The 25,947-nt window shown below is 51.5% G+C and overlaps 10 protein-coding genes across 10 annotated transcripts; 3 read left to right on the top strand and 7 right to left on the bottom strand.

Annotated features, from left to right (window-relative positions):
* Positions 1–366: 366 nt before the first annotated feature.
* On the bottom strand, positions 367–1,737 carry BDZ83DRAFT_721432 (uncharacterized protein; the record flags this gene model as incomplete). The annotated part of the gene is made up of 4 exons (XM_060512384.1): positions 367–918; positions 985–1,320; positions 1,383–1,550; positions 1,606–1,737. The coding sequence occupies 4 exons, from the start codon at positions 1,735–1,737 to the stop codon at positions 367–369; spliced, it is 1,188 nt and encodes a 395-aa protein (XP_060362440.1).
* Positions 1,738–1,848: 111 nt separating this feature from the next.
* BDZ83DRAFT_428142 (uncharacterized protein) lies at positions 1,849–2,992 on the bottom strand. Its single transcript, XM_060503027.1, has one exon. The coding sequence runs from the start codon at positions 2,558–2,560 to the stop codon at positions 1,961–1,963; it is 600 nt and encodes a 199-aa protein (XP_060362439.1). The 5' UTR covers positions 2,561–2,992; the 3' UTR covers positions 1,849–1,960.
* Positions 2,993–3,493: 501 nt separating this feature from the next.
* Positions 3,494–4,960, bottom strand: BDZ83DRAFT_629171 (uncharacterized protein). The gene has a single exon (XM_060508752.1). The coding sequence runs from the start codon at positions 4,529–4,531 to the stop codon at positions 3,890–3,892; it is 642 nt and encodes a 213-aa protein (XP_060362438.1). The 5' UTR covers positions 4,532–4,960; the 3' UTR covers positions 3,494–3,889.
* A 1,066-nt stretch (positions 4,961–6,026) lies between these two features.
* BDZ83DRAFT_676089 (cytochrome P450) lies at positions 6,027–7,736 on the top strand. Its single transcript, XM_060511157.1, has 3 exons — positions 6,027–6,407; positions 6,467–7,438; positions 7,506–7,736. Exons 1-3 carry the CDS (start codon positions 6,102–6,104, stop codon positions 7,695–7,697), a joined length of 1,470 nt encoding a protein of 489 aa, XP_060362437.1. The 5' UTR covers positions 6,027–6,101; the 3' UTR covers positions 7,698–7,736.
* A 1,297-nt stretch (positions 7,737–9,033) lies between these two features.
* BDZ83DRAFT_583184 (general substrate transporter) lies at positions 9,034–11,004 on the top strand (the record flags this gene model as incomplete). The annotated part of the gene is made up of 9 exons (XM_060505626.1): positions 9,034–9,166; positions 9,229–9,405; positions 9,467–9,691; positions 9,743–9,831; positions 9,884–10,022; positions 10,080–10,155; positions 10,214–10,362; positions 10,418–10,562; positions 10,617–11,004. The coding sequence occupies 9 exons, from the start codon at positions 9,034–9,036 to the stop codon at positions 11,002–11,004; spliced, it is 1,521 nt and encodes a 506-aa protein (XP_060362436.1).
* Positions 11,005–13,004: 2,000 nt separating this feature from the next.
* BDZ83DRAFT_629167 (uncharacterized protein) lies at positions 13,005–14,313 on the bottom strand. The gene has a single exon (XM_060508751.1). It carries the CDS (start codon positions 14,297–14,299, stop codon positions 13,406–13,408), a length of 894 nt encoding a protein of 297 aa, XP_060362435.1. The 5' UTR covers positions 14,300–14,313; the 3' UTR covers positions 13,005–13,405.
* Positions 14,314–15,017: 704 nt separating this feature from the next.
* On the bottom strand, positions 15,018–16,293 carry BDZ83DRAFT_794375 (uncharacterized protein; the record flags this gene model as incomplete). The annotated part of the gene is made up of 3 exons (XM_060515813.1): positions 16,135–16,293; positions 15,873–16,084; positions 15,018–15,805 (listed from the first exon to the last, which is right to left on the bottom strand). Exons 1-3 carry the CDS (start codon positions 16,203–16,205, stop codon positions 15,018–15,020), a joined length of 1,071 nt encoding a protein of 356 aa, XP_060362434.1. The 5' UTR covers positions 16,206–16,293.
* A 3,271-nt stretch (positions 16,294–19,564) lies between these two features.
* BDZ83DRAFT_583079 (putative sugar transporter) lies at positions 19,565–21,359 on the bottom strand (the record flags this gene model as incomplete). Its single annotated transcript, XM_060505616.1, has 4 exons — positions 19,565–19,895; positions 20,017–20,366; positions 20,456–21,126; positions 21,212–21,359. 4 exons carry the CDS (start codon positions 21,357–21,359, stop codon positions 19,565–19,567), a joined length of 1,500 nt encoding a protein of 499 aa, XP_060362433.1.
* Positions 21,360–21,972: 613 nt separating this feature from the next.
* BDZ83DRAFT_583140 (realted to arylsulfatase) lies at positions 21,973–23,634 on the top strand (the record flags this gene model as incomplete). Its single annotated transcript, XM_060505620.1, has 1 exon — positions 21,973–23,634. One exon carries the CDS (start codon positions 21,973–21,975, stop codon positions 23,632–23,634), a length of 1,662 nt encoding a protein of 553 aa, XP_060362432.1.
* A 654-nt stretch (positions 23,635–24,288) lies between these two features.
* On the bottom strand, positions 24,289–25,343 carry BDZ83DRAFT_653968 (uncharacterized protein; the record flags this gene model as incomplete). Its single annotated transcript, XM_060510678.1, has 3 exons — positions 24,289–24,344; positions 24,588–24,735; positions 24,972–25,343. The coding sequence occupies 3 exons, from the start codon at positions 25,341–25,343 to the stop codon at positions 24,289–24,291; spliced, it is 576 nt and encodes a 191-aa protein (XP_060362431.1).
* Between the last annotated feature and the right edge of the window lie 604 nt (positions 25,344–25,947).

Below are 25,947 nucleotides of genomic sequence, written 5' to 3'. Positions count from 1 at the left end.
AGAGAATTTTGCATGACCCATTGCTCTGAAAGAGAATTCCCTTCATATCCATTCACCTGGAATATCATCATTCCAGATCTGAATGTCATGTGTTTCTTCCCATCATTCCAGTCCTCCCTTTTTCTGGTTTATCATCAGTGAGTGTAAGGGGTATATCTGTATAACCGTGCCGTCGTAGCATTGAGCTTGTCATCAAAATCGTATGGAAGTGATCCATTCATTAAAGGCCCATTCATCCCAAGAGACAAATGACTGCTTAGTCACCCGGGCGTTAGTGTAGAAATGAGGTCTTCATTGCCCTCAGATAAGTAAAATGAAAGAAAGACAGGTCCAGAAACAGATGATCCATCTTCCAGGACCAAGTGTCTAGAGGAGCGCAACGGCACCAACGAGACCAGCCAGCAAGGCAGCCCCCGGCGCTCTGCGGGCGTCAGCGGCAGCAGTAGGCACAACCACCGGAGCCTGGCTCGACACCGTGACCGGGGGAAGAGTCACGGCGCTGGTTGTAGGGACGACGAGGGTGCTGGCGGGCCGGGTCTGCGTAGCGTACACAGTTCCCGACACGGTGACGTAGACCCATGACTTTTGCGTCACGACGCTCTCGCCTCCCACAGTCACGGCCTGGGTGACCTCGACGTGTGCCGTCTTGGTCTCGACAATGACTTCCGTGAGGGTGTGGACCTTTTCGACGGTAATGGTCTTGGTGCCTGTGGCGGTGACCCAAACCGTCTCTCCGTGCTCGATGGTCTGATATGTCGTGACGGGCTTTGTAATGGTCTCATAGACTTCCGTAGAAAGATGTTGAGTGGTCTTTACAGTCGTCCAGACGTCCACTTTGGTGGGAACTTCCGTGACGATGGTTGAGGTAGATGTATAAGTGACGACTACCGTCTCTCCGCCAATAGTCTTGGTCTCGGTCTGGCCACTTTGTTAGCTCGGGAGGCTCGGGAAGGCTTGGCTGATGGAAGAATTCTCAAGACTCACCACAGGGCAAAGAGAAGTGATGGTGGTGTACTCGACGTCCTTCTCCGTCTTTGTGACGTCAGGGAGCTTCTCAGTCTGCCAGACCTTGGTAGGAACGTGAGTCACAATGGTGGACGTGGTGGTGTACGTCTTGGTCCAGGTCTTGCCGCCCTCGGTGTAGGTCTCCGTGACCGGGCAGAGGCTGGTGAGGGTGGTGAGCTGGACATCCGTGGCCGTGACTACTGCCGTCGGGCCGGGAACGGTCTCGATGATCTTGGTCGGCTTCTTTTCGACGACGGTGCTGAGTGTGGTGTAGACCACGGTCTTGGTGGTGCCTTCTCCAACGATCGTCTCCGTCTGTAGGGAGTGTTAGTCAGGATGCCCTTTGCTCGAAAGCTTTGCTTGGAGGGACTACTTACAATCGGGCAGTAGGTGGTGTAGGTGGTGTAGTCGGTATCGATCTCCGTCACGACTTCCGTGGCGCCTGGAAGGGTCTCATAGATCGTCGTGGGGTGCTTCTCCACAACGGTGGACGTGGTCGTGATGGTCTCATACTGAGTGGTGTGTTCGCCAGGCTTGGTGATTGTCTAACAAGCGACGTCAGCTACGCCGCATCGTGAAAAGGGCTCTAGGTCTACTCACAACAGGGCACACGGTCGTGTACGTGGTCAGGACTTCGGTGACAATAGTCTTGGTCTTATCCTTACCCCAGTCGTGGTCCTCAGTTGCAAGGGCAGTGGCGGGCAGAGCCAGCAGAGCAGTGGTGAACTTCATGGCTGCGGGAAGAGGCAAGATTGAGAGCAATCAAACGAGAAACGAGAGATACTCTTGAAACGATAGGCGGAGGAAGAGAGAGCTTTGACTTGAGCGAGAGTCTCTTAAGTAACCTTAACGAACGAGTTACTTGATAGCTCAAGACCACGAATAAGTGGTTGGCTGGGAGATGGAAAGAGACTGGTGAGGGCTGCAAGAGGATAGAGAAACAAGGAGAAAAGGTTCAGGCAAAGAAGAGATGGCTGGGTAAGCTTATATCTTGAGGCCATGAACAGGTGGCCGGCATACCCGGTCTGCCTGCAGGCGGACAGGTGAGGAGAAGAGGAAGCAGAGGGCGAAGGATGAGATGACATCTCTGCTCGTCGACCAACAGAGGTTGGCGATCTCCACTGCGGCTTGCAGTAGTCTTGGGCCATGTGGACAGCAGACCGGCCGCGGCCTGATCCATGAGGAGGATCTTGAGTAGGGTGTAGAGGATGAGTACGCCAAGTGTGTGATACGAGGAAAGGCGATCTTGGAGATGCAGCCTAGCAGTTGGGAAGAACCTGGAGCTCATTGAGTGGCTGGAGGAGAGCTCGATGGGATAGGTGAGGACGCTGATGTAGGACGAGTCCTGTGGTGTGTGTAGATGAATGATTAAGTCTCGGCCGAATGGCGACACGGCAGCCAAAGGCGCAATGTTGACTCGAAATCGGAAGATGAGGCATACGCCACCCAGTGTGCGTAGTGCAACTGCAGCCAAGAGACGAGGTTGGACGACGACGACAGACGAGGACGGCGAGGCTCGACAAGGTTCAGCGACACCCATGTCACTTTTGGCCATCAGACAGGTAGCTTATGTGATGGCTTGAACGAATGAGAGTGCGAGTGTTGACTAGGTCCGATGGCATTGCAGCTTGCAGAAAGACTAGGCAGACCGCCATCCCCCGGCTAGCCATGTTGCCCCATTCATGATGCCGTTGTAAAGGATGTCAGCTCAGGCTTTGATTTTCTAGCCGGCCGGTGTCGGCAGTGGCCGACTGACGATGACGGCAGAAGGAGGGGCATTTAATATAATCCAGGTGTCTTATGTGGTGAGCTTTGGGGATCCCTTGGCCCAATGATAGCCGTATTGACACGACACTGGCTGTGAGCAAGGCATGAAGCCAACAATTTTAGGGCTTTCCGTCAATCCTGTCTGACTAGATGCTCGAGAAGGCGGGCAAGGCAGCACTGCAGGCCGCGAAGTAACAAAAATGTTCGCTGGCGATCCAAGAAAACCCCTCACATTGGTCCATCTGTGCCTTAGTTGCTTCACACAACCGCGTTCCGTCTTGAGTCTTGACCGATCAAGTATACCCGAGTATCAACAAAGTTGAGCGCCAGCGAGGCGCGGCGTCTTCGTATCGCTGATAAATGTTGGGCCTTGCGCTGTCAGTTCTTTTCTAGCCGCGTCTACTTTTGATTAAATTTCCGCCGTTAGAAGCTGGATATGAGGCGGACTCGACCGGTGCATAAGTTTCCCAATGTCGGACAAACGTAGCGCGATGCTTGTTGTGTCCTCGAGGGGGGCTCGTGTCCATGTCGTGGCACCAAGCTCAAGACGTGCAGCTCGTGGGAAACATCCAATAAGCAGACGCACCAGTGCTGCAGTCCAAGTCGTTGGTGTACAGGAACGCGTCCAACCAGATCCAGGGGCCGGCTCCGAATGAGCACAAAACTTGTTTTGGTGTGGCCGCCAAAATCCTGGAAAAGAGCCGGGACTGCGGTAACCAAGCCAGCGCCGGGCAAATCCAAGAAAAACAGTGTTGACAAACTAGACCTCGGTCATCCGTTTACTAGACTTGCTTGGAAGATGCATGTTTTTTTTTTTTTTTTGGAATACTCCAAAAACCATCGCGAAATTGGGTAGAACAGGCTGAGCCATTGCCCGACTGTGCCCAGTTGGCAGCCAAGACGTGAAGCCGCTTGTTGCCCGTATGGCCGGCGTGTTCGTGGGTTGACAACTGAAGCTCGGCACAAGTTCCCCAAGTGCCGCCATTGCCATAGTATGACCCAGCGATCGTCCAGGTGGCCCATTGTTTCCCGCGGGATACCCCCGACTCGCCCCAGCTAGGACCAGCCGCCCTAGACTGAAGTCTGATGTGTTGGTTTCTATCAGGAATAGTAACAGCTAATCCTGATAGCCCCGGAACATGGCCCCGGAAGGGCAGACATTTGCTGGTGCGAGATGGCCGGCGACTCTAGAGCGGATGGAGAAACTATCTGATAAGTAAAGCACGCCATAATGGCTCGGGTATGTTAGTCGCGTGTCGGCTGAAGTGACTGACAAGGAGCGGCTCAAGAGCATTGAGCATCGAGAATCGAGAATCGAAGCTATGACAAACGGATCAGACTGTGCATGCGGCAAAGCCTCCAGCCTCTTGGACGCTGTGCGAATAAGTCGCGTCGGGGTGGCGCCACGGAACATGGGTGAGAGCTGACGGTCAGCAGGAAGTTGGTAGGCAACTTCGCATTGTTGTCGCATGCCCCGCGATTTTTGTGTTGACGGTTGACGAGGAGTCGAGGACGCGGGGTCAATGGCTTCGTCTGTGTCGTTGCTCTTCTGCGGGCACTTGCGCAATCGATATTTCTTTTCCCAGCTCCCCGCACTGCCCCGCCGTTGCCGAACGACAGCCAACAACGTGCAGAACAGGGAATAGAGGTAGGCAATTGAGTCTGGGGAACTTTGGTATTGAGGGAATTCCCAATGGTCAGGTGCGTCAGACCTTCTGGAAAGTAAGCCAGTTGGCAACCTGATGCCATGGGTGCCCATCCTTCTCTACGTAGTAGGGCAAGGTCTCCGGGCAAAGGATTTCCCTGGCAACAGAGCGGCACAGCTGTCGGTAGGAGCCCTGCGATGGTTGTGAAAGATGGCTGGCGTGATGATGATGGACGCCTCGGGAGCGGCACAGTTGCCCAGACCTCGACCAAAGCAAGGGCCAGAAACTGACTCCCAGTCGCCATGCACAAGAAGACGCCGGGCCGGGTACAGGGGTAGAGCGCGAGAAAAGAGTGGGTTGAGTGAGGCGTTCAAATCCAATGCATGATGCACATTGGCGTGGGCATCGGCGAGAGGGTTGTGTGGAGGAGAGGAAGAGGGAAATATTGGAGCCAAGGGGCGGTACGAAGAGATGAGAAGTGATGAACAGGCAAGTTGGAATGAGCCATCGACATCGATGAGGTTGTAGGGAAAGCGCATTGGATGAAGCGGAAAGAAGAAGAGACGAGAGAAGTATGGGTTCAGATGATGGCTGCTGCTCTCCTCCCTCCTACTAGTGTATGTAAACGTCCCATGCAGAGGACTTGGATCTCCCCACATCGTTCCCACTTTGCGACAGCAGATGGATCCAATTTACAGTTCTGGCCCCCAAAACCTAATGACAACGAACGCTGTAAGGCGGGAGCGCAGCGTATCGTCTGGACTCTCGGCATTGCCTGCAGCCGCACGACGTGCAGCTCGACTCAAGAGTGAGCAGGCAAGTAGTCACGCTGTCTACCAGCCATGTGCATTGCAAAAAAAGGCATATTCAAATTTTCTCCTGCAACATACGATAAAGAGAGGGAAGAACTGGAGTCTGATGGGCAAGTATGTATCCGTAGGCAGGCACAAAGACCAGTTGGACGACAGTGGGGAGCGGGGTAGGATCTACGTACACTACATGGTAGCATAGGTAAAGTAGGCAGGGCAGCAGTGGGAACTCCTCCTTCTCCATCGCCCCTCCCGGCACTTTCCCAGCAGGTACCACCTGCCCTACTCTGCAACTCCACAAGTACTAGCTTTCCCGGGCCTAAAGCGGTAGGAAGTTCTTCCCGGTCCGTTCACTTCAGGTACCTTACGAGAGGATCTTGTTGGGGGCTTGGTGGCAGTAAAACAGGTGTGGCGGGCACGTAGCAGATATCACTTGGATCAAGATGGAACCGTGTGCCTCCAGTCAGAGACCTCAAACTGACAGCTATCAAACTGCAACGGGAGTCTCGGCCGAGCCAGATAAGAAGCCACCCCGGGACAGCGGAATCCTCGGCCGACCCAGAGGTTGACGTTCGTCTGTCATGGAGATCTTGAATTATCTGTATCTCATCAAGAGAAAGCAAAGTGCAGAGATAAGACAGCGAGGCTCACCTGAAATGCGTTCTTGGATTCGAGAATGATCAAGGCGAGCGGCAAAAGGCTATTTTCGACTTATGCCAATACCTACTTCAAAACAATGTCCCTCCTGATCTATCTCCCAGCACACTGGGACAGCCCTTTGCGCCTGGCGGCCGCTTCACTATCAGTACTCATCATTGTTTTCCTGTGGTGGGTTCTTGTTTCTTATGCCCATGTGTTGTACTTGAGGTCTCGCATGCCACCCGGCCCGTTCCCATATCCCATTGTTGGAAACATCGGCCGTGTGCCCGCAGCGAAGCCCTATCTCATCTTTGAAAAATGGTCAAAGGAATACGATAGCCCTCTGATCACCATTTGGACGGGAAATCGTCCAACGGTCGTTGTAAACGATTGTTGGGCAGCGTCGGATTTGATGGACAAACGAGCCCAAATTTATTCGTCGCGTCCACATTCCTACCTGGCCGATGCATTTGACGAAACCGAAAACAATCAGACCAGCCTCGTATACGGAGATAAATGGCGTTTACATCGACGTATCACGGTCAGTTGCCTAATGCGATCTTGTTGCTACCTGCGGAGTCTTTTATTGACGACGTAAAGCATACCATGGTTGGCAGCCAAGCCGTTCGAGGATACCAAACATTCCAAGCCAACGAGTCCAAGATATTGGTTCGTGATATCATGGAGACCCAACAGTTCGTCTCGGCTATTGAGCGATACGCATGCTCAGTTGCCGCCATCATCGGATGGGGCCGGCGAGTTCGATCAATGGATGACGATCTCGCCAACCTTGCGTTATCTTTTGTGCAGACAGGAGCTGGCTTTTCTACACCGGCTCAGTATTTAGTTGAAGCCTATCCATGGATCAGCAAGCTTCCTAAACGGATCTACCCATTTCCTTCCATGATATGGGAAGAAGGGCAAAGATTGCTAAAATACTTCTATGCCCTCACCGTCGAAGGGGCTCAACTGGAACAGGATAGCTTCTCCAAGCGTCTCATGCAGGACCAGGACAAGAACAACTTATCTCCCAAAGAAATCGCCAGTCTGACAGGTAATTTGATCGGAGGCGGCGTAGATACGACGACTACCTCTATCATTGTCTTCATCTTTGCTATGTGTGCTTTCCCGCGTGTTCAACAGAAGGCGCAGGAGGAGATTGATCGTGTCCTAGCAGGCGAACCTCCTACTTGGGCAGATGAGGACTCTCTTCCATACTGTAAGGCGCTTCTTACGGAAATATTTCGCTGGCGAGCTGCGATTGCACTTGGAGGTCCCCCTCATTCACCTGTCCAGGACGATACCTACAAGGGCATGTTTATTCCCAGAGGTACTTCGATCATTGGAAACCTTTGGGCCATTCATCGCAATCCACGAGACTACCCTTCCCCCGATGAGGTACGACCCGAGAGGTTCTTGGATGAGCGACAGCCAAATCCTAGCAAAAGAGGCATCTTCACGTTTGGTTGGGGCCGACGCCTTTGTAGTGGGCAACCCCTTGCTGAACAAGGTATCTGGTTCACCATTGTGGGATTACTTTGGTCATTTAGAATGCGATCTACCGATGAACATGTGAGTCAACTTTAGATTCGCCGCAACACGCCAATTAATCAGTTGCTGATGATTTGACTCAATCTAGGGAAATTCGAAGGAGCTGGATATCTTTGCATTTAATGATAGCCCAGCCCCAAGGCCGTTGCCATTCACGGTGGAGTTCAAGCCCCGGACGAGTACTACCAAGGGCATCATTCAGGCTGCAGCTTTGAAAGCCGAAGACGAGCTGCGCAAGTATGAAGTCAATAGTAACGTAGCGATAGAAAACTTCCAGTAAATATTCGACCAGTGTTTCCGGGCGAACTTCTCAGTACAGAAACCGGGGGAGGGGGGGGGAGGATTGTTGTTTCTTGGCAATAAACAGCGTTCTTACAGCGTTCTTACAGCGTTCTTCGCAGGCAACTCAATCGACCATGAGGACCAGATTGAATTGAATTACGACACTGTTATGCCACGGTTGATTGAGATTAGTTGTCGACCACTTGCCCACTGGATCTTTCCAGACCTACTGCGAGACGGAACTCGGCCCCGTGCCACACGCCCGAATGCCCGCCCGAATCCTGTAAAGAATCGGCCACACCACTTTATGGCCAGGTGCGCCTGGCGCTCGTCGTTAGATTAATCAAGCTGTCTTCACGCAGTTCCTGTGATTATTGATGTACCATATTGGCGTCGATATTGTCATTATCTCTGCTGACTACAGCCAGTCATTAGAATCCGAGATACGTTGGGCTAGAATAGTATATGTGACGTCCTGAGAAGAACAGAAACCATCTCCCTCATTTTTGAGGGTGCCTGCTGTCTGTTGCCAATTGCCATTTCGGATTTGCAATGATCTGGGTAGAATACTCATCGGTCAAAGTGTTACAGACCGACCTCATGCTTCTTTCATAGAAATCCAGTTTTCTGCCATCAGGAATTCGATGTCAAACAACCCCAATGCTGCTTTCTCACCAGGTATTCGGAACTGGTGCACTCAATGGTCGTCCTATCATAGGTCATCACCACTCAATCCGAGCAATCGGGGACAGTCTGACGAAGATGAGTATGATAGCAAAGCCCGGTATAAAGCGAAACTCGCAGATAATTGGCAGTACTCGGCCGATTTCAGCGCCTGGGAAAGTTCGGGAAATCCGGGGAAAATACACCGATAGAATTGATAAACGTCAACCACGGTTAACGTCAACCATGGTTCCCTGATTGGCTCAAGCTGAGCCGTAGGCATTTCTCTTGCTGATAAGCCGCCGGGTGTTTGCTTGGATTTACTTGTCTTCTGCGCATAAGCCACTCATAGAGTTGCGATAACTTGGGACTGGCTATGGCCTTTTCTCCCCTGATCCTGGACATTAATGACAGGCTCTTCCGTACGCTATGCTGATCTAGCTGAATGGAGAGGGAGTTGTAACGAGGCAAGTTGTGCTCTACTCCCAAGCTGTCGAAGCTATGACTATAAGATGAGCCCATATTGTTGGGGTTCGCTTCTACGCCACATTAGTTGAGGCTATCTACACCTGCCACATCTTTGGAGACCCAAGCGATGACAGCGTTTCATCGAAATTTGTATCCAAATCGAAATCGATGAGACACGGTCATTTGCAAGATATTGCGCGATCATGGCTTCGCTGAAGCTGGGCAGTACTCTTTCGCATGCGCTGATCTTTTGCGAGGCAATTTTCAGCATTTGCATCATCTCCTACGATGCCGCTATGGTCAACAACCTGAACGCCGTCGTGCCGTACCGACAACGTGGGTTGAATAGCATCATGTCTAGTATATAATGAGCGACCCTAGTTGACAAGCTGAAACAGATTTTAAGCTCAATAGTGATATGGACGGTCTCAATGCTGCCATCATCAGCGCGGGATGCATCATCGGCGCTCCTGTTGTTGGCCACCTTGTTGATCGCTGGGGACGCAAGGCTGGTCTCGGGCTAGGCGCTATGAGCATCATCATAGGCGTCATATTAGAAGCATCCGCAACCAAAGGTGAGTGCGCCATGTCGGCTTCTCTCTCGCCAGAACCTTCGCTTACACACATGTTGCTCAGTTGCACAACTCGTCTGCGGTCGCTTTCTCATCGGCTTTGCTACGTTGATCAACGGTTCTGTGCCTCCCATGTGGATCATGGAGCTGGGAACGCCCAGATATAAATCAATGCTGGCCAACGCCGTGCTAGTCTCCGCGCCATTTACTGCCTTTTTCACGACATGCATCTTTTTAGGGATATGGGATAACCAGTCGAACTGGGCATGGCGTGGAATCATGCTTGTGAGTGACTCTTGATGACGACTCAGACCGTAGCTGACTTGTTATATAAAGGGAGAAGCAGTGCCATCTGTCCTTGCTTTATGCCTCCTACCATTCGTTGACGAGAGCCCACGATGGCTCTTCCACAAGGGCCGTACTGAAGAAGTAGGTAGCTGCATCTGATATACGCTGACCGCTAGTGTCTAAAGCTGTTTAGGCCATCGAAATTCTCGCTCGTCTGCATGCCAACGGAGATCGCCAACATCCCTTGGTGATCGCAGAGACTCAGGAGATCATGGGAACTTTGAAACATGAAGAGCAACACAACGGCGGCTGGAGAGAACTCATCTCGCCTGGTAAGGCGCGTACCTGTTCTTTCATCCAGGTCTCAGACGTCTAACACCAAACAACAGCTTCGAATCTGAAAAGATTCATCATCGCCGTGCTGATCAACATTTGCTACCAAATCATAGGAGCAAACGTCATCCTGTAAGTCCATACATCCTTTCAATGATGCGCGAGCTGCCACCGACTTATGTATACCCAGGTACTTCTCATCCTTCCTAATTGCCGGACTAGGAATCGAAAACCGCGGTACTATCATCCAGGTGAATATGGGCCTACTGTTATGGAACGCCTTTTGCAGCCTCGCCGGCGTCTTCGTCATCGACAAGATCGGCACTCGTAAGGCTCTTAGTAAGTTTTGCTACTTTGATTCGTGTGACGCATAAGATTCACAGTACATATCTAGTCTTTGGCACAGCTGCCACTGTCGTCCTCTTTGCTATTCTTTCCAGCCTTTCGTACCTTGCAGGCCAATATCCCAACAACCACGGATATGCCATTGGTGCCATCGCTGTTGTGGGCTTATTCCTTTTGGCCGTGTCTTGCAGCTGGTAAGCCCCGTTGTAGCCTCGAAGACGATGCAAATCAAACTAACACGGTCGGAGGATGCTCCTTGCCTATACATATCCACCTGAGATCTTGAAATACTCACAGCGGTCTAAAGGAGTGGCGATTTCTCAGGCCATTGGCTATGCTTTCAGCTTCCTCAATCTCTACACGGCGCCGATAGCTATGGAAAAGATTGGCTGGCGCTACTTTGCCATTAACGGCGGATGGAACCTCGCAATCTTGGCTACTGCGATTTGGTTATTCGTTGACACAAAAGGCAGAACTCTAGAGGAGATGGATGAGATCTTTGACGGAACGGGCCATGCCAATGGCGTGATTATAGGAACGGATATTGCGCAGAGCTTTGAGCTAGATACGACGGGCGAGGCAGGAAATATTGTCAAGAAGAAGCCTACATTGGCCTCTACCGACACGACTTCATGAGGCGACTGGAAAATATGGGGAGACGTCTGGATTGCAAATTGGATCTTTGGTCAGCTCAGTCCGGTCGACGGAAAGAATTGAATGGCTTCCGCCACTATGGTTAGGTTTCTGTCCGATGCACAGGGCTTACCGACGAAATTCTTAGAGATTCTGTCCTGGGCGAAAGAAACTTGAATGAGCGATATACGCCAGACGTTCAGTTAAGAATGACCAAATGCTGAGCCATGTCCGCGCCCCAAAACGCCAGAAACTATATCGGGCGAACCTGGTGGACGGTGCATTTGGAGCACATACCCCCCACCTTAGTTCTGGCTACGTACCTCACCTTCCAACCTCCATGCTTTCTCTTCCCCTGCCAACTCTGACCAACTATCCTCTTCGGCAGACACACAATACACCACAATATTCATGATCATTCATCATCTTGAAACAATCTCGACTCACAATTCTATGGATTCACTACAGATCATTGTCTTTCGGATTCCTAGCAGAGAATGTTGTGACTGAACATGTGTAACTGCATGCTATTACCGCTCGTTCAAAGCTTGTGGCCACTTCAACCAGGGGACACTTATTCGTACGTGTGGAGGCTGGAATAATAGTCAACGATGACATGCACCTTTACATTCCAGTACGATCCTCTACATTCGGTCTCTCGAAACGCCAAAGTCCTCAGCCCCGGAATGACAAAGCTGTTATAGTGTATTATTGATGATGTGCCGCAGCACCTTCCGGATAAATTTCTTCCTCTTAGAGAGCTAAGTCTGGCTGACGGCGTTCTCCCCGTTGTCTCCTATACGTCATCATTTCCCCGTCCAAGCAGCTCAAGCCTGCCACGACAACTTGCGAGTACTTCTCTTCCGTTAGTTGTGGTTGTTGACTGCATGCTAGATGCTCCAAGAAGTCTTTTGAGATATCAGGCAAAGCCTGCTTTGGCCACTTCAAAGTTCCTCGTCGGCCCAAATCGGGATCGCGCCCACAGTGGTGAACCCGTTATTCATGGGAATCGGAGTCATGGGTTGCTGGGTGTCAACATTCCAGGGGCCCAGCCGTACTCCTTCATCATGAACACAGCGCCTCTGGGCGTGAACATGCCTCCGGTGACGCTGGAAACTATCTTGATCTGGGGTTTCGGGCGGTCCGGTGGCGTCGGCCCCTCGCCCTTCACCAAAGCACGCGGCGAGTCCCACCTGGTGCTAGTCAGCGAATCTGTCAACAAGAACAAGGGCAAATTCATGAAGCTGGACTAAGTCTCTGTGGAACCCGAAACGCAAGCGTTGAACTCGTACCGGTCTACATATCGCGAGGTCTTTGGCGTGTTTGAGTACCTCCGGTGGTCGCCTCCGAGCGGCACGGGTGGCTCGGGCCCTTTCCCCGTCGTTGATCCCGTGTGGAATAAGTGGATGCGGGTGTCCAACTGGTTCGACTTGGTGCTCTGGGAGTTTGACAACCAGTACGCCGGACGCTGGAACGAAAGGGCCGGGGCTCCCGTGAACAGCAAGGGCAACCCTTCGCTCCGCGCCCTCTATGCTCGATATATTGAGGATTATCTCCTGGCCATTGAGCAGACGGCCGCCCTCAAGAGCTCCGAGGCCAAGACCGCCTACGAGAAGAAATTCAAGAGCGTCAACTCCTTGTGAAACGTGGTGTGGGGCAATACCGACGACCCGAATTGGCTCAACGCCGCGTTCGGCGCCGGAGGCTGGGCCAGTCCGGCCGGGGCCAGGTTTCCGCGCCCAGGATCCGGGGGCACGGGATGGTCCATTTTCGGCGCCACCGGAAATCCTGCCCAAACCATCAACGGACAAGGCAACGCGGTCAACATTGGTGCCCCGACTCGCATCTAGAGGACAATGATGATGTTATTGTTGTTGTTACTGTTGCTCTTGCTCAGCGGTTGATGGTTGGACGGCTGCTGTGGCGGGAGCAGTTCTCAAATGTGTACTTCTCAAGAGACACCCATTCTAGCACCTGTGATTCTGTACAACGCCTGAGTCAAGTAGGCAAATATGTATACAATCATGAGTATGAAGTCTTCATTTGACGCGCTTTCGACTAATCGAGGGTCAACTTCTTCGGCACGTGAGGTGCCTGCAGAACTAGGTTCAGTAACCACCCAAAGCATGTCTCTTTCCTCAAAATTCCATAATCTTCCCGACTAGTCTAGTGTGAAGAAGCGTGGCCACCTCTTACAACATCAGAGAGGTGTAGGCTGGCGACTCTGCCCGACTAATAAAGGCGAGGAAAGGGTCTATTCTACATCGGCAAGTCCACCCTATCGTCTGCTCCTCGTTCACGAGCCTTCTCTCTTTCAAAATCGAATACGCCGTCGGGAAGGAAATGCTCATAGAGGGTTCTAACTCCGTATCGGGAGGAAATCAACACTGACTTCCCCAGCATTTCAAACGCGATGTGCTTCATTGTCCTCGTCATCCTCGTTCTGATGGCGGGGCCGCCAGTCGACCAGCAACCCTCTTCCGTACGGGCTGCTTTCAGCCCTCTCTGCCCTGTTTTTATCCGGGTTTCTTTGCTCGCTTGGAAGAGAGTGTGTCCAGGCGAGCGTCTCCTGCCAACGGGTGGGCCCGGGCGGGTTCTTGGGTTTATCCTCAAGCCTATCGACAACCACAATGTGACGGGTGAACTCGGCGTCGCTCAAACCTTCTGGGAGGTACCACGAAACCGCCTCCGCCCTGTCCGCAATGGCCAGGCGATTCTGGACTTCCCGCTCATGATGATTTATGCAAGCGGCGGCGTGCTGGAGGCAGTGTGCGTCCTGGGGGTCTCGCGACACGCGTGCGGCGAGACGTGCATACCAGGGACTCTCTCGTGAAAGGACGAGGTCAAGCCCCACGTCCTCGGCAGAATACGGGCTCCCAGTCTCGGGCAGAGGTGGAAGAGGCATAGCAAAGACCTCGACTCTGTCCGGCAGCCCGCAAGAGCTGCGGTCGTCCTCGGTGCCGTCGAATATGGAGCGGGCCAGGTCCTCGGCGCGTCCCGGAATAAGCGCGCCAGGGGAAGTGTCGTAAAAGACGTAGGCGTACGGTGGGCGCAAGGGCGTCAGGTCGGCATCCTCCGGAGTGTCTGCGGGGACTGAGTATGCCACGAAGGCCGGAATGCCATCATGGCTAGGCGCGGAGTGGACGATGGTCTTGGGGTTCGGTTGGAGCTTCTTTCGAGGCGCCGGCCTGTCAAAGTCTATTGGCTGCGGCAGCGGCTCCTCGTCCTCCCGGTCGTGCACTGGGTCAGGCGGGGGCGAGGGTTCCGCGAAGCCGAGTCTGCGGCAACCATAACACATTGTTTCGATTTTCTTCGGCAGTCCAAGCAAGCAGTAAGATCGGATTAATGGGCCGTCATGAAAAAGCTGTGTGTTGGGCTGCTGGCACAGTTCAATTCCTGGAAGAATTCTGACTAATCCTAATCAATGTTTCCAAGCTCAACGATCCGGTGGATGAATTTACAACGAATAGTCCCGCTGTCCTTGACAAACTGGCTCAGAAATCGATATTGGAGTAGTTTCAACAGCATCACCACATCCGATGCGATGACTGACTGACTGACTGCATATCATTTCCCCCCTACCTCTAAGTTTATTACTACTCGTATCCCGTTGTTTCCCATTTGCTGATGTACATGGAAGTTATCAACTGTATATTCTCCGGTACATTCTTCAGAAGTTTGCTCCTAGAAGCATAGTTGATGGAAATGTGGTGGTGGTAGATCGCAGGGGCACCTATACGCTGACCGACACCTTATCTTGACTGCCAACTGTCCGCTTTGACAGGCATGGAATCAACCTTGATCTCATTGGTGTCATTAAAAGCATTGTTCTAGCAAATTGTCTTCGTGGTTTCTATTACTAGGATGATCTTCTACAATCTGCCATCCCTCAAACGCCAAGCAAGAGTAACCTTCTTGACAACATCGTGTTGCACAAGTATTTGATCTCACCAAGTCGTGCCTCTACATGCGGCTCCAGCCATATTATATGACTGCTGTCATGATTCTTCAGTATCTTAGTTCAACTGAGATAAAGGATACAGGCCGTAACCGATCAAGGTACTCGCGGATTCTTCCCAGTCCCAGTCAATAGCACTCTCGTGTGGCATCGGAGTTTCCATCGTCTCATCTAGGAAAGAAGTCGCAGGCTCCTGAGTCGACAAAGACTTCGGTATCTGAGACGAAAGAGCCTCCGCAGAGGCTTCTTGCGGATAGTAATTGCCAAGAATATGCGAAAAGTCCGGTTGTACATGCAGCCGATCCGTCTCTGGAGGTTCCTGATCACAGAACTTCTTTCCGCCCTTAAAATCGTCGGTTGCCGAGTCTGGCTGAACCAACGTCTCTTTAGAGACTACAGAAGTTGAGCCTGGATGCGACGAATCTTCTCCACCAGAGAGGGATAATTCGATTGTCATCTGCGATGAGTGTGAAGGCCCCGGCTCCTGAGTATCTGCGGCGGCTCTCGGAAGGCCGGGATCCTCGTCGACAGATATGTTCTGAGATCCGATCCGTTGGCCACCCATCACGCCTGTAGTGGTCGAATTGAATATGTCACGAAATTGGTCTGCAACTTCCGGCTTGTGGACTGCGACGATTTCGAAGATTCTCTTCATCATCTTACCGACCATGTTGCGAGATGCGCGATACTCAGCCGGGCTGGAGACTCCGCCGCGTTCGAAAGCTTGTTGAGCCTCAGAGTCAAACATAGAGCGAAGGACCTCTTCAACTTTTCCTGTAATGAAGTCCCCGTAGTCATCGCAAACTCCAACTTCTTCTGCCATAAGATTCTCATCGTTCTCGCAAACTTCAAGAGTGTTAGTTTGCAGAAAAGTGATCGGGCTGAGCCTTAGGGAGCCGACGCCAGGACTTACAAGGAGACTGGGTCCAAGGATCACAGTCTGGAAAGAGAATGCTCCAAACTTTCTGAAAAGTGCCCAAATGCTTCTGATAGGAAGCGTCGGTACCTTTCTTGGGCCTCGTTTTGCTGGCTTTATCAAGTACTACTTGGATGGCACGCCAATCCTGATCGTTCATGTGCAGTTCATCCCGAGAGCCCCCGAGGTGCATCGAGTGCAGATGATTCCTAATTGATTTAGAACGCCTGTTGCTCTTTGGGACAACGCATCAACTTACTTCAGATCACTGAACGTCCTGAACGAGGTCGGCGCTCGACAAGCTCCACCCACCGAGTTCCGATACCTCATGAAGTAGGGACAGAGCAAGTGTTTGCCTGGCTCGTCACACCGAGCTTTTCTGGCCGGCGGCACCTCTTGTTTCTTATCTTCATCCTCCTCTTCATCCCTGTCCCTCTTGGATTTCAAAGGCAGTGGTGATAGATGGGTCGGAATGGTAGCACTGGTTGGTGTTGCTGAATTTTGCGTTCCTGCCCCATTATTGCCAGTCGAACGCTTTTCTGTTGAGGAACTTCCTCCATCAGCCGCTTCACATTTCGCATCATTTCCCAACGTGCATAGAATGCCCGTAAGCAGTGTTGATACTTCCGAAGACTCATGGCTACGCGGTATGAAATCTTCAAGTCGACGTTGAAGGATGTCGACTACGACGTCGGCATACTCTGGGCTAGCAGCTAGCGCCCTTCGAATAGAACTCTCTAGTGGATATTGTTCATCTGACACAAGTCGTTCCTCGTCTTGCCCAAAGTCGTTTTCGGAGGAAGCATCACTATGGTCGCCATCTATGCTGCAGGGTTTTGAGTGTCCTCCTTGAAACGGGCCAAGGGAATCGTCTTCAGATAACGAGCTGGCTGTCGTATTTGAGATGGACTGCCGGCTGACTTGATCGTCGAATATCGACCCTGTTTGAACAGTCGAGTCTACAGCTAACGATACGGATTCTATCAGTCGTTCAGGCCTTTCCGAAGTCGCTTGCGCTTGCTCAAGGGTCGTTGTTCCTGGACTAAACGACGCAGTAAGTCAGCATCCCACTGTTGCGCGAGGGTAAGAGGCAACTGACACTTTGGATGTAAAGTTTCGGTGGTGCTTGGAGCTTAATTTTGGAAATCTCTGAAGCCAATTCACCCGAGCTGCCGAGTTTTTTGTGAAAACATTATCGAGATTTCTAATGGTCTCTCTCAAGCGTGCTAGGTACGCTATTCTTGGCTCGTGTGCGTTTCCTCTATTGACAAGAAAATCATCTGAGCGATTGTAGTCGTTCTTGAATGCAATCAACCTCCCATGCGACGAACTTTGGTGCGATGGTTCTCCCGTTGCATAGGTCTCCGCTGTAGGACTGTAGGGGGCTGAAGCCTCAACTTCTGTGACGGGGTAAGTCGGTTCCACAGGAAGTCCCGCTGTGGTCGGCATCACCGCGCCGTTGTCATCACCGCTACCACAAGGAGGGGATGGAGGCATGTCGTACACCGAGAAAAACCTGTTTATCGCCCACAATGCTTAGAAATTCTGAATTTAAGGCGATGACAAAACGGGAACGATCTCAGGCGGACCGCCGACTTTTTGTACCAAGCCAAACACAAGTTAGCAGAAGAAAGGGGCCAACTTGTCCAGAATCGTGGACAAAACTCTTGATTGGCCTGCTTGGTAAAACGCAATGTCCTCGTTCGTACCTTTCCCACCTACCCCCTAAGGTAAGGTACTTCAGGTGCTTGTATCCCGCCAAAGTAGGTAGGCTGTGGGCGTCTGTGGCGTTCATCGGCCGCTCTCATTGGAAGTCATCATCGTTTCAGTGCTTTTTCTGCCGGGCGCTATTTCCCCAGATGTCCTCGATTGTGGAAAAGTTCGACGCATACGACGTACCTGAAGTCACAATTAAGCAATGGTTGGTACGCTCGTGTGGTCAAATCATGTACATGCACTGAGGCTCAAATCCCGCTGGCGGGGGATTTCAAGCCATACAACGGCATTCTTCTTCATCTTGATTAGCCTGAAGGTTCTTTACGATGTCGATAAGATCATCGAGGAGGTCCTAGGCTCTTTCTTGTATCCCAAAAAGCCCGTTCCAAAAGTCTCAAGTGCAAACGCGAGTCTTTGGCAAAAGAGAATGAGGTTTCCAAGGTACGGCGACTTTACGACCACGCGAATCGTCCTGCGGAGATAGCACAAATTTACATTGGTACTCCGTGCACCTTTGCATCACTCCCTTTGGGATCCTCTCCGGTGTATCTGAATCATGGCATTCATACTGCTCGATCCTCCGGAAGACTCAGTGCTAATACCAATACCCGGTGCAAAAGAAGGCGCTCTGCCAAGGCTTACCGCACGCTACCATCAAGAGCGTTGTGAAACTCCTAGAAGAGTACAATCGTTATCTGATGCAGGCATATCTCGCTTTGGATTAGATCACCCACAACTGGGAAGCCGGCAAAGCTAAAGCGGGCTTCGAGTTTAAGTAAACCAGAACACCGCCTAATCTGGAGCTCGAGCTGGCGAGCCTGAACAGGACTATTCGCAACTCGTCACTTCCTGACAGAAAAAGAGCCCTTGAGGAACTGTGAGCTGCTCGGCAAGTATGCGAAGCAAAACAGTACAAGCGCAAGTCGGCCAAGGCCAACGTTCCGGTCTCGACGAAGAAAACAACTTCAAGCAAGACCGGGAAGAATGAACCATTGTGCTGATCGATCAATCACAAATCAGACGAAATTTCGGTTCAACGATTTGTGCCATTCCTTTCATGCCCACCCTGCCGCCTTGGCTGGAAGCCGCGGCTAAGCAACGTCTTAGTACAGCAACGACCCTGAGCATCTTGTTTAGATCTAAGGCTGACGACAACGACATTTGCCAAAGCGAACTTCTGGTCCGTATGTACCCTAGTAGGACCATGTACCGCACTGGCTAGGCTGCTCGGATTTGCCGGCGCGCGGGGAATCCCAGTCAGGTTACATCCCGCATGTTTCGATGTAGTCCCCACGTCCCGTCGTACGACGGATCCGGAAAGGGAGAAGCGGGCCGCCGGAAGTCGTTGACAGCAGCCGTTGCACGGTCGGTGGCTGTGGATGTCGCGAAGAATTGCGGTTTCTTGAAGGCGAGAGCCGCACAGAATACGCGATAGCCGTCGTTGGCAGAAATGGGCTTCTGACAAAACCATAGCAAACCTCATTCGGCGAGTCGAGCCCCAGCTTCGACAAATGGTCCTCGGTATTTGCGCCAAGCTCAACAGATAGTTGAGCGTCTTTCGTTGGCATGCTCTTGTATTAGCCATGGAATACTATCACAAACATTAAGACGAAGTATGGTCAAAACACCCGTGTACCCATGGAAACCTGCAGAGTGGTCCCTCACTCATCTGCCTTGGTGACCTTGTTATGTTCTCAATCTTGGATGAGTAGCATTCTAAATCGTCTTTTACTCGAAATGCATGTATGATGAGAAATACTGCAGAGCTTGTTGTTCCAAATGTGGCTTAATTTGATATGTACGCTCCTCGGAACGTAACAAGTAGCTTTTGCCTTTCCCACTCCAAGCGTGAAAGCTTCCTCAGCGGCCCCCGAAGACTCAAAAGACTTAATCCACCTGAGAGTCCTCAAACTTGCCACCATTGACTGCATCGACATATCCTTCGCTCTTCCAGGCTGTCCAATTATGGTTAGTTACGAAGGCGAACATCGTTTATCGGGCAAGATAATTAGCTTACAGCTACTCTTCCTCGCAGGCACTCTGGCGCGGAACATCATGTCCACCTCTTCGAGAGTCTTCCCCTTCATCTCGGGGAAGTAGAAGAAGCCCCAAACAGCGCTGATAAGACTGAACGACCCATAGATAAAACCCACTTTGGGTCCGAGGTTACCATAACCAGAATTCATAAGGTATGGCAAAGTGAAGGTGGCGACGAAGTTGGCAGAATTGTTCACGGTCCACGCCATCAGAGCAGTTTTGCCGCGAAGATGAGGCGAGGGAACTTCAGCAGGGGTGATGGCGGCCCTGGAACACGAACGAGTCAGCTTTGGCTGAAGCATCGCCATAGGTAATAAGCTCAAATAATCGGCCAGGGCAGATTGGATGGGAATGGATGGTGAACTGACGGAGATTCAGAATGACTTACAGCTGTGCAAGAGAACCTAGAAAAGAGAACCCAAACAGCGACAGCATGCAAGCTGTAGCTAGTTTCTCGGGTTGTGACGGATCTCGCACGGTTCCGAGCCCTCCAAGAATCATCATGGAGACACCTCCCAGCGGCACTAAGGTTTTCCAAAAGAAGCGGCGACCAACTCGGTCAACCAAGAGCATAAACAACAGGGATCCGATCAGCCCGGAGCATTGAGAGATAATGGTGAAGACAAAGGGGTTTACGGTGCCGATACTTTTATAAAAGATTGTGCCGTAGACATTGGCAAACGCTTGGCCAGTCGCTTGAGAGAAGAAAGGTGGAAGCAAAGCAATAGTAGTCCTCCTCTATTAGGATCGCTCCTAGTCAGCTTACAACACTTGACCAAGTACACGGGTGAAAGGGATTCGAAAAGAGGTTTTTGGAGGCAACGTACAAGATTATCGCCACAAAATAAGTCCGCCCAGGAACCTTTCTCTGTGCCCTGCTCTAAGTTGACCTTCATGGTAGCAAGTTCGGTTTCGCCGTCAAAGCCAGCTCTGCCGCCGTTCAGCCCTTGAAGATTCACGAGTGCCTCTTCATATCGTTCCTTCACCAATAGCCAGCGGGGCGACTCTGGGACGAATACGGTAACGAGAATCATCAAACTGGGAATAGAAAACAGCACGGCGATTGGCGTCTTCCAGGATGAGTCGCCCGGCCACGTTGACGTGGAAAACGATACACAGCTAATGATAATCGTGCCGAGAAGGCGGCCGATCATGTAGCCGGAAACAAACATGCCGCGAATCTTTGCTGGGACGACCTCGGCGATGAACAAGGGAACAAGCCAGCTTTCCATCCCCGTGTAAATGTGAACAATGCAGCGGCCTGCGAGTACCTGGCCAAATGACTGCGACGTGTATGTGACAGAGACACCTGCAATACAAACGAGGTTCATCAGGATGTAGACGACCCGCCGCCCAAAAGTTTCGCCGATGGTAGAGGCAAATGGAAGACCAAGTGCATAGGCAAGAAAGGGAATCGAGTTCAATAGAGAGAGCCTTGTGGTACTGATTTGGCAGACTCCTTTCGCATCGCATGTGTCTCCAAATCGCTGTTGAAAGGCTGTATCGCAAACACGACGTCAAGAACAGCTCGTTATCAATGGTCGGGAAATGAGCGAACTTGGGCAGGCTCAGCGTTCACTCACAGTCCATGGCCTGAATTGTATTGTAAATCGAGAGATCGAAACCGTTACTGAGCACGTTCAGGCCCAAAATGAGGCAGAGCACTCCCATGCTCCATGTGACATCTTGACTGAAGGGCAGCCGCCGGGCTGGAAGCCAGATCGTTCTCATGATTCTGTGCAACACACGGCAGAGCAAGTGGATTGACTGCTCAACTGGAAAGAAATTTGACGACTTGTATGAAGGACAACACCATCGACTGTATATCAAAATTACCTAACTTTATGGAGGCCGCAAGTGATCTTTAAGAATCCAGGAGCGCTTCAAGTGAGTCTAGGACTCGGATTTCCCCCGCATAATACCCCAGGTTTCGAGGAGACCGGTGGTTTCCATATTGTCCACCTACCTCATTCGTCTCTGTACTCGAGTGTCAGGGTCGATCATCACCGACAGCCGTTGACCAGGTAAGTTGTTGTGGTCGGAAATTCCGAGCGCAAGCTCTGAAGTTCTGAACTGCGTTGCCAAAAGAGTCCTGGAGTGGTACGTGCTGGGAGTAACCACGCACATTCGGTATTCCCGCTACGGCATCGGCTCGGGCCTCACCTAGCCCTGAGATCCGCCGAGCAGTGAAGCATCTATGCGTTTCGTCTAGTCCGATGGCCATATTAATCTGTAACGAAGCCGCTACAACTGTGATATTCGAGCTTTCAAGTCTCTTTGACAACTTCAGCTTTTCGCGATCAACTATTACTTTTCTTCGCATACTTTCTGTTGACTTTCAGCCATGCAAGCATCCAAACGACCCAACTTTCTCATTATCGTCGCTGACGATCTGGGGTTTAGCGATACAGAGCCATACGGCTCTGAGATATCCACCCCGGCTCTGCAGCGTCTTGCCAAGGATGGTCTGCGTATGACCAACTTCCATACGGCCCCGGCATGCTCGCCTACAAGATCTATGCTTCTATCTGGCACGGATAATCACATCGCTGGACTGGGCCAGATGGCCGAGTTCATGATGGGTTCACGACAAAAATACGACGGTCACCCAGGATACGAAGGCTATCTCAACTTTCGCGTTGCTGCTTTGCCTGAGATACTTCAAGATGCCGGCTACTTCACTGTGTGCTCGGGGAAGTGGCATTTGGGCATGACTGCCGAAACCTCGCCCTCTAGTCGCGGTTTCACCAAGTGTCTTTCCTTTCTCCCGGGCGCTGGGAACCACCACAATTACGAGCCGCAACTTGATGCGAGACTTCCTCCTTTCATCAAGAGCTCTGGCTTCTGGATGGAGAACGACAAGTTCATCGATCGCAGCAAAGACTTGCCCGAGAACTTTTACTCAAGTGATTACTTCACCGATCGCCTGCTCGGCTTTTTAGATGAGCGCACAGAGGAGGAGAAACAGAAGCCCTTCTTTGGATATCTAGCATACACTGCACCACACTGGCCACTACAAGCACCACAGGAGAAGATCGCCAAATACCGTGGTTTGTATGACGATGGACCGAAAGCTCTCCGAGATCGACGTCTGCGTCAGCTTCAGAAACTGCATCTGGTCCCGAAAGATGTCATTCCAGCGCCAGTAGACGTTCCTGGTGCTCTTGAATGGAGTGAAATGGATGAACAGGATAGAGCTACGGCAGCCCGAGCTATGGAAATCTATGCGGCCATGGTGGACAAGCTCGATGACAATATCGGGCGTGTCATCGATCATCTCGAAGCCAGTGGCGAGCTCGACAACACGTTCATCGTCTTTATGTCTGATAACGGTGCCGAGGGTTCCACCATGGAATCCATGCCTGTCATGGGCTCACTGGGCATCCAGGAGACACTTCGCCAATTTTATGACAACTCATATGAGAACATGGGAAATGCCAACTCCTTCATCATGTATGGGCCACAATGGGCTCTTGCTGCCACAGCACCTTCGCGAGGCTTCAAAGGCTTTACCACTGAGGGCGGCATACGGTGTCCATGTATCGTGCGGTATCCTCCCCTTGTGAAGAAGGAGGGAGGCATCAGCCACTCCTACACCAACGTCATGGATATCCTACCTACGATATTGGATCTGTCAGGCGTGTCACATCCCGGTACTACTTTCCGCGGTCGTGACGTGGTCACTCCACGAGGGAAGTCTTGGGTCCCGATGCTTAGCTCCAAGACGCCCGAGGTATACGGCGAGGGTGACGACGTTGCCGGATGGGAGCTTTTCGGCATGAGAGCGATACGGAGAGGCAAGTACAAGGCTGTGATGTTGCCTCCACCTCATGGCACTGGCGCATGGGAGCTTTATGACATTGATAGTGATCCAGGCGAAACCAAAGACCTGGCTGCCTCGGAGCCGGGAGTCGTGAGCCAGCTGCTTCAGGACTGGGAGATTTATTTCTCCGAAACAGGAATGATCGAGTATCATGTGAGAGGGGAAAAAGTCGCAGGCATGTAGTGTATCTCTATTTGTACGTCGTTCATGTTGAGACGTTGAAGAACTCATGCCATGGGTCCTCAGTATCTTCGTCTGCTTGAGAGAATGGTAACTGGTCCCAATCTGCCGAAGTACTCGCTGAATCTTCCTGCTTCCCTTCCTTCCAGTCAAAGTAGAAGTCATCATCAAATGTCGTCGTGCCTTTCATCATCCGATCTAGAAAAGGGGTTCCTGAATCCAGTTGATGAGATGTGGCTGGATCAGATGACTGGGCCACGGTATGAGATGCCGGTGAATGACGGTTGCCCATAGATTGTGAAGACTCCGGTGCAGTGTGTAAGAAGCCCGTTCCATCAGGTGACCACACAGACTCGCTGTGGAGTGGTCCCGGATCCAAGTACGTCGTCAGCATTTCTGGTTCTGTGTTGAGTTGCAGCATTGTAGGCTCAATGCCCTGCCGAGGTCCCTGACTATCGATCTTTAATCCGCCAGCGAAACCTGAGACTGAATAAAATGAACTCGTTTGTGGCGAGTTCCCGCTACCGGAATGGGATGAAGTAGCTGTCGGCTCTGATGATTCTGCAGATTCCCCCATCGGGGCACCTTCAGCGGTGAGTGAAGGACCGGGTCCCTCTTCAACAGAAGTTTCACGCAGCACCCTCTGATGATCACTGATTATGTCTGAAGCGGTGGAAGTGACGAAATTCTGGACCAGGTCTGCGATCTCGGGCCTATAGTCTGCAACGATTGAGAATAGTTGTTGCATACTCTCGGTGAACTCTGCGCGGTTTGCACGATATTCATTCGGACTAGAAACATCTCCGCGTTCGAAGGCTTGTTGCTACCGAGAGTCGAAGATAGAGTGAGAAAGCATTCCTATCTCCTCAACTATGAAGTCTTCGCAAACTAGATATTGTTAGACCCTTCATGAAGTTCTGAAGGCAGAGCTGCCTTCGATTTGAAATGAGACTTACAGGGAGACTTTGGTCCAGAGCCAGCATCTGGGAACAGGATGCCCCAGACGGCCCGAAATATTCCCAGCTGCTTTTCAAAAGAGGCTTCGGTGCCTTGTTTGGGCCGTTTCTTGTCTGCTTCATTGGCCACTTTTTCGATATTATCACACTGCTGGTTGGACATGTATAGCTCAGGATGCTCGGGCTCTTCCCCTTCCTGAGAGCTGATCCAGTGCCTCGAACGCAGATGAAATCTAGTCGAGTCAGTTTATCTGATGATATTAGGGATACGGGTATTTCAACTCACTTCAGTTCGCTAAACGATCTGAACTTAGTCGGCGTTCGACAAGCTCCAGTCGCCCACCTCTGATACCTCACACCATATGGACAGAGCCAGTGTTTTACCGTTACAATGTGACAAGGCTTCTTGCTCTTGGAAGTTTTCTGAGGATCTTTCTCATCCTTTTCCCTCTCTCTTTTGAGGGAAACGGGTGTTTGACTCGGTACGACTGAGCCCGCCGGTATCACTGTCGATGAGGTTCTCGATCTTGCCCCATTATCAGTAGTCCGCTTTCCCGCCGAGGAGCTTTCATTGTCGACAGCCTCGCATTCTGAATGATCATGCAGACGCTGGAAAAGGCTGGTAAGGAACACTGGTAAGTCCGGAGCATCGTGGTTTTGTGAAGTGAGTCCTCGAAGTCGACGGTCGAATGCAACGACTATGGCTTCGGCGTATTGTGGACTACTTGATAATACTCTGCGAATAGAGACTTCCATGGTGTTATTGTCATCGTCCGTCCTCCCTTTCTCGCCTTGAGGAGATTATTCTTCAAAGCCATCTGCACCAGAGTCTCGCAGGAGCGATTCTTCATGGAATGTGTTCTTGATTTATCCGTCGAAGACAGAGGCCGGACTCGTGATAGAACTAGAGGGCTGCTTGGCATCTTGGTCGTCGTTGAGAGTCGAGCGTTCATGCCTTGGCGAGCGCTTCGTCTGGACGGAAGGGCTCAACAGATCGCTAACTGAGGTCCCCCCCATCGCAATATAGTTCATCACAGTAGGCGTATTTATGTAGGCAGATAATGGAACCTCCTCACACGCGTGCGCGGCCCTCTCATTTTCCTACACCTCTGCGTCAATCGTCTGATATGGAGTAGACAAGCTGGATATCTCTGGTGAACCATGAAGCCGACGTCAAATGAAATAGATGCTGCTCTTCAAACAAGTCAAATTGACGATGTGGGGGCGTGGGGTGTGGTCACTCACCTTGGGAGGCGCCATCCTATTCGGCAAAGGGACGAAGGCGTTCTGGTTTGTCGATTCACCAGGTAGCATTGCAGCGGCTCAGTACTAAAACTTCCTTGGAGTCGTCAATGCGAAC

Source organism: Colletotrichum acutatum (assembly GCF_030867785.1).
Source record: "Colletotrichum acutatum strain CBS 112980 chromosome Unknown BDZ83scaffold_80, whole genome shotgun sequence".
Taxonomy (NCBI): domain Eukaryota; kingdom Fungi; phylum Ascomycota; class Sordariomycetes; order Glomerellales; family Glomerellaceae; genus Colletotrichum; species Colletotrichum acutatum.
Note: the sequence above shows the minus strand (reverse complement) of the source record. Positions and strands in the feature narration are given on the sequence as shown.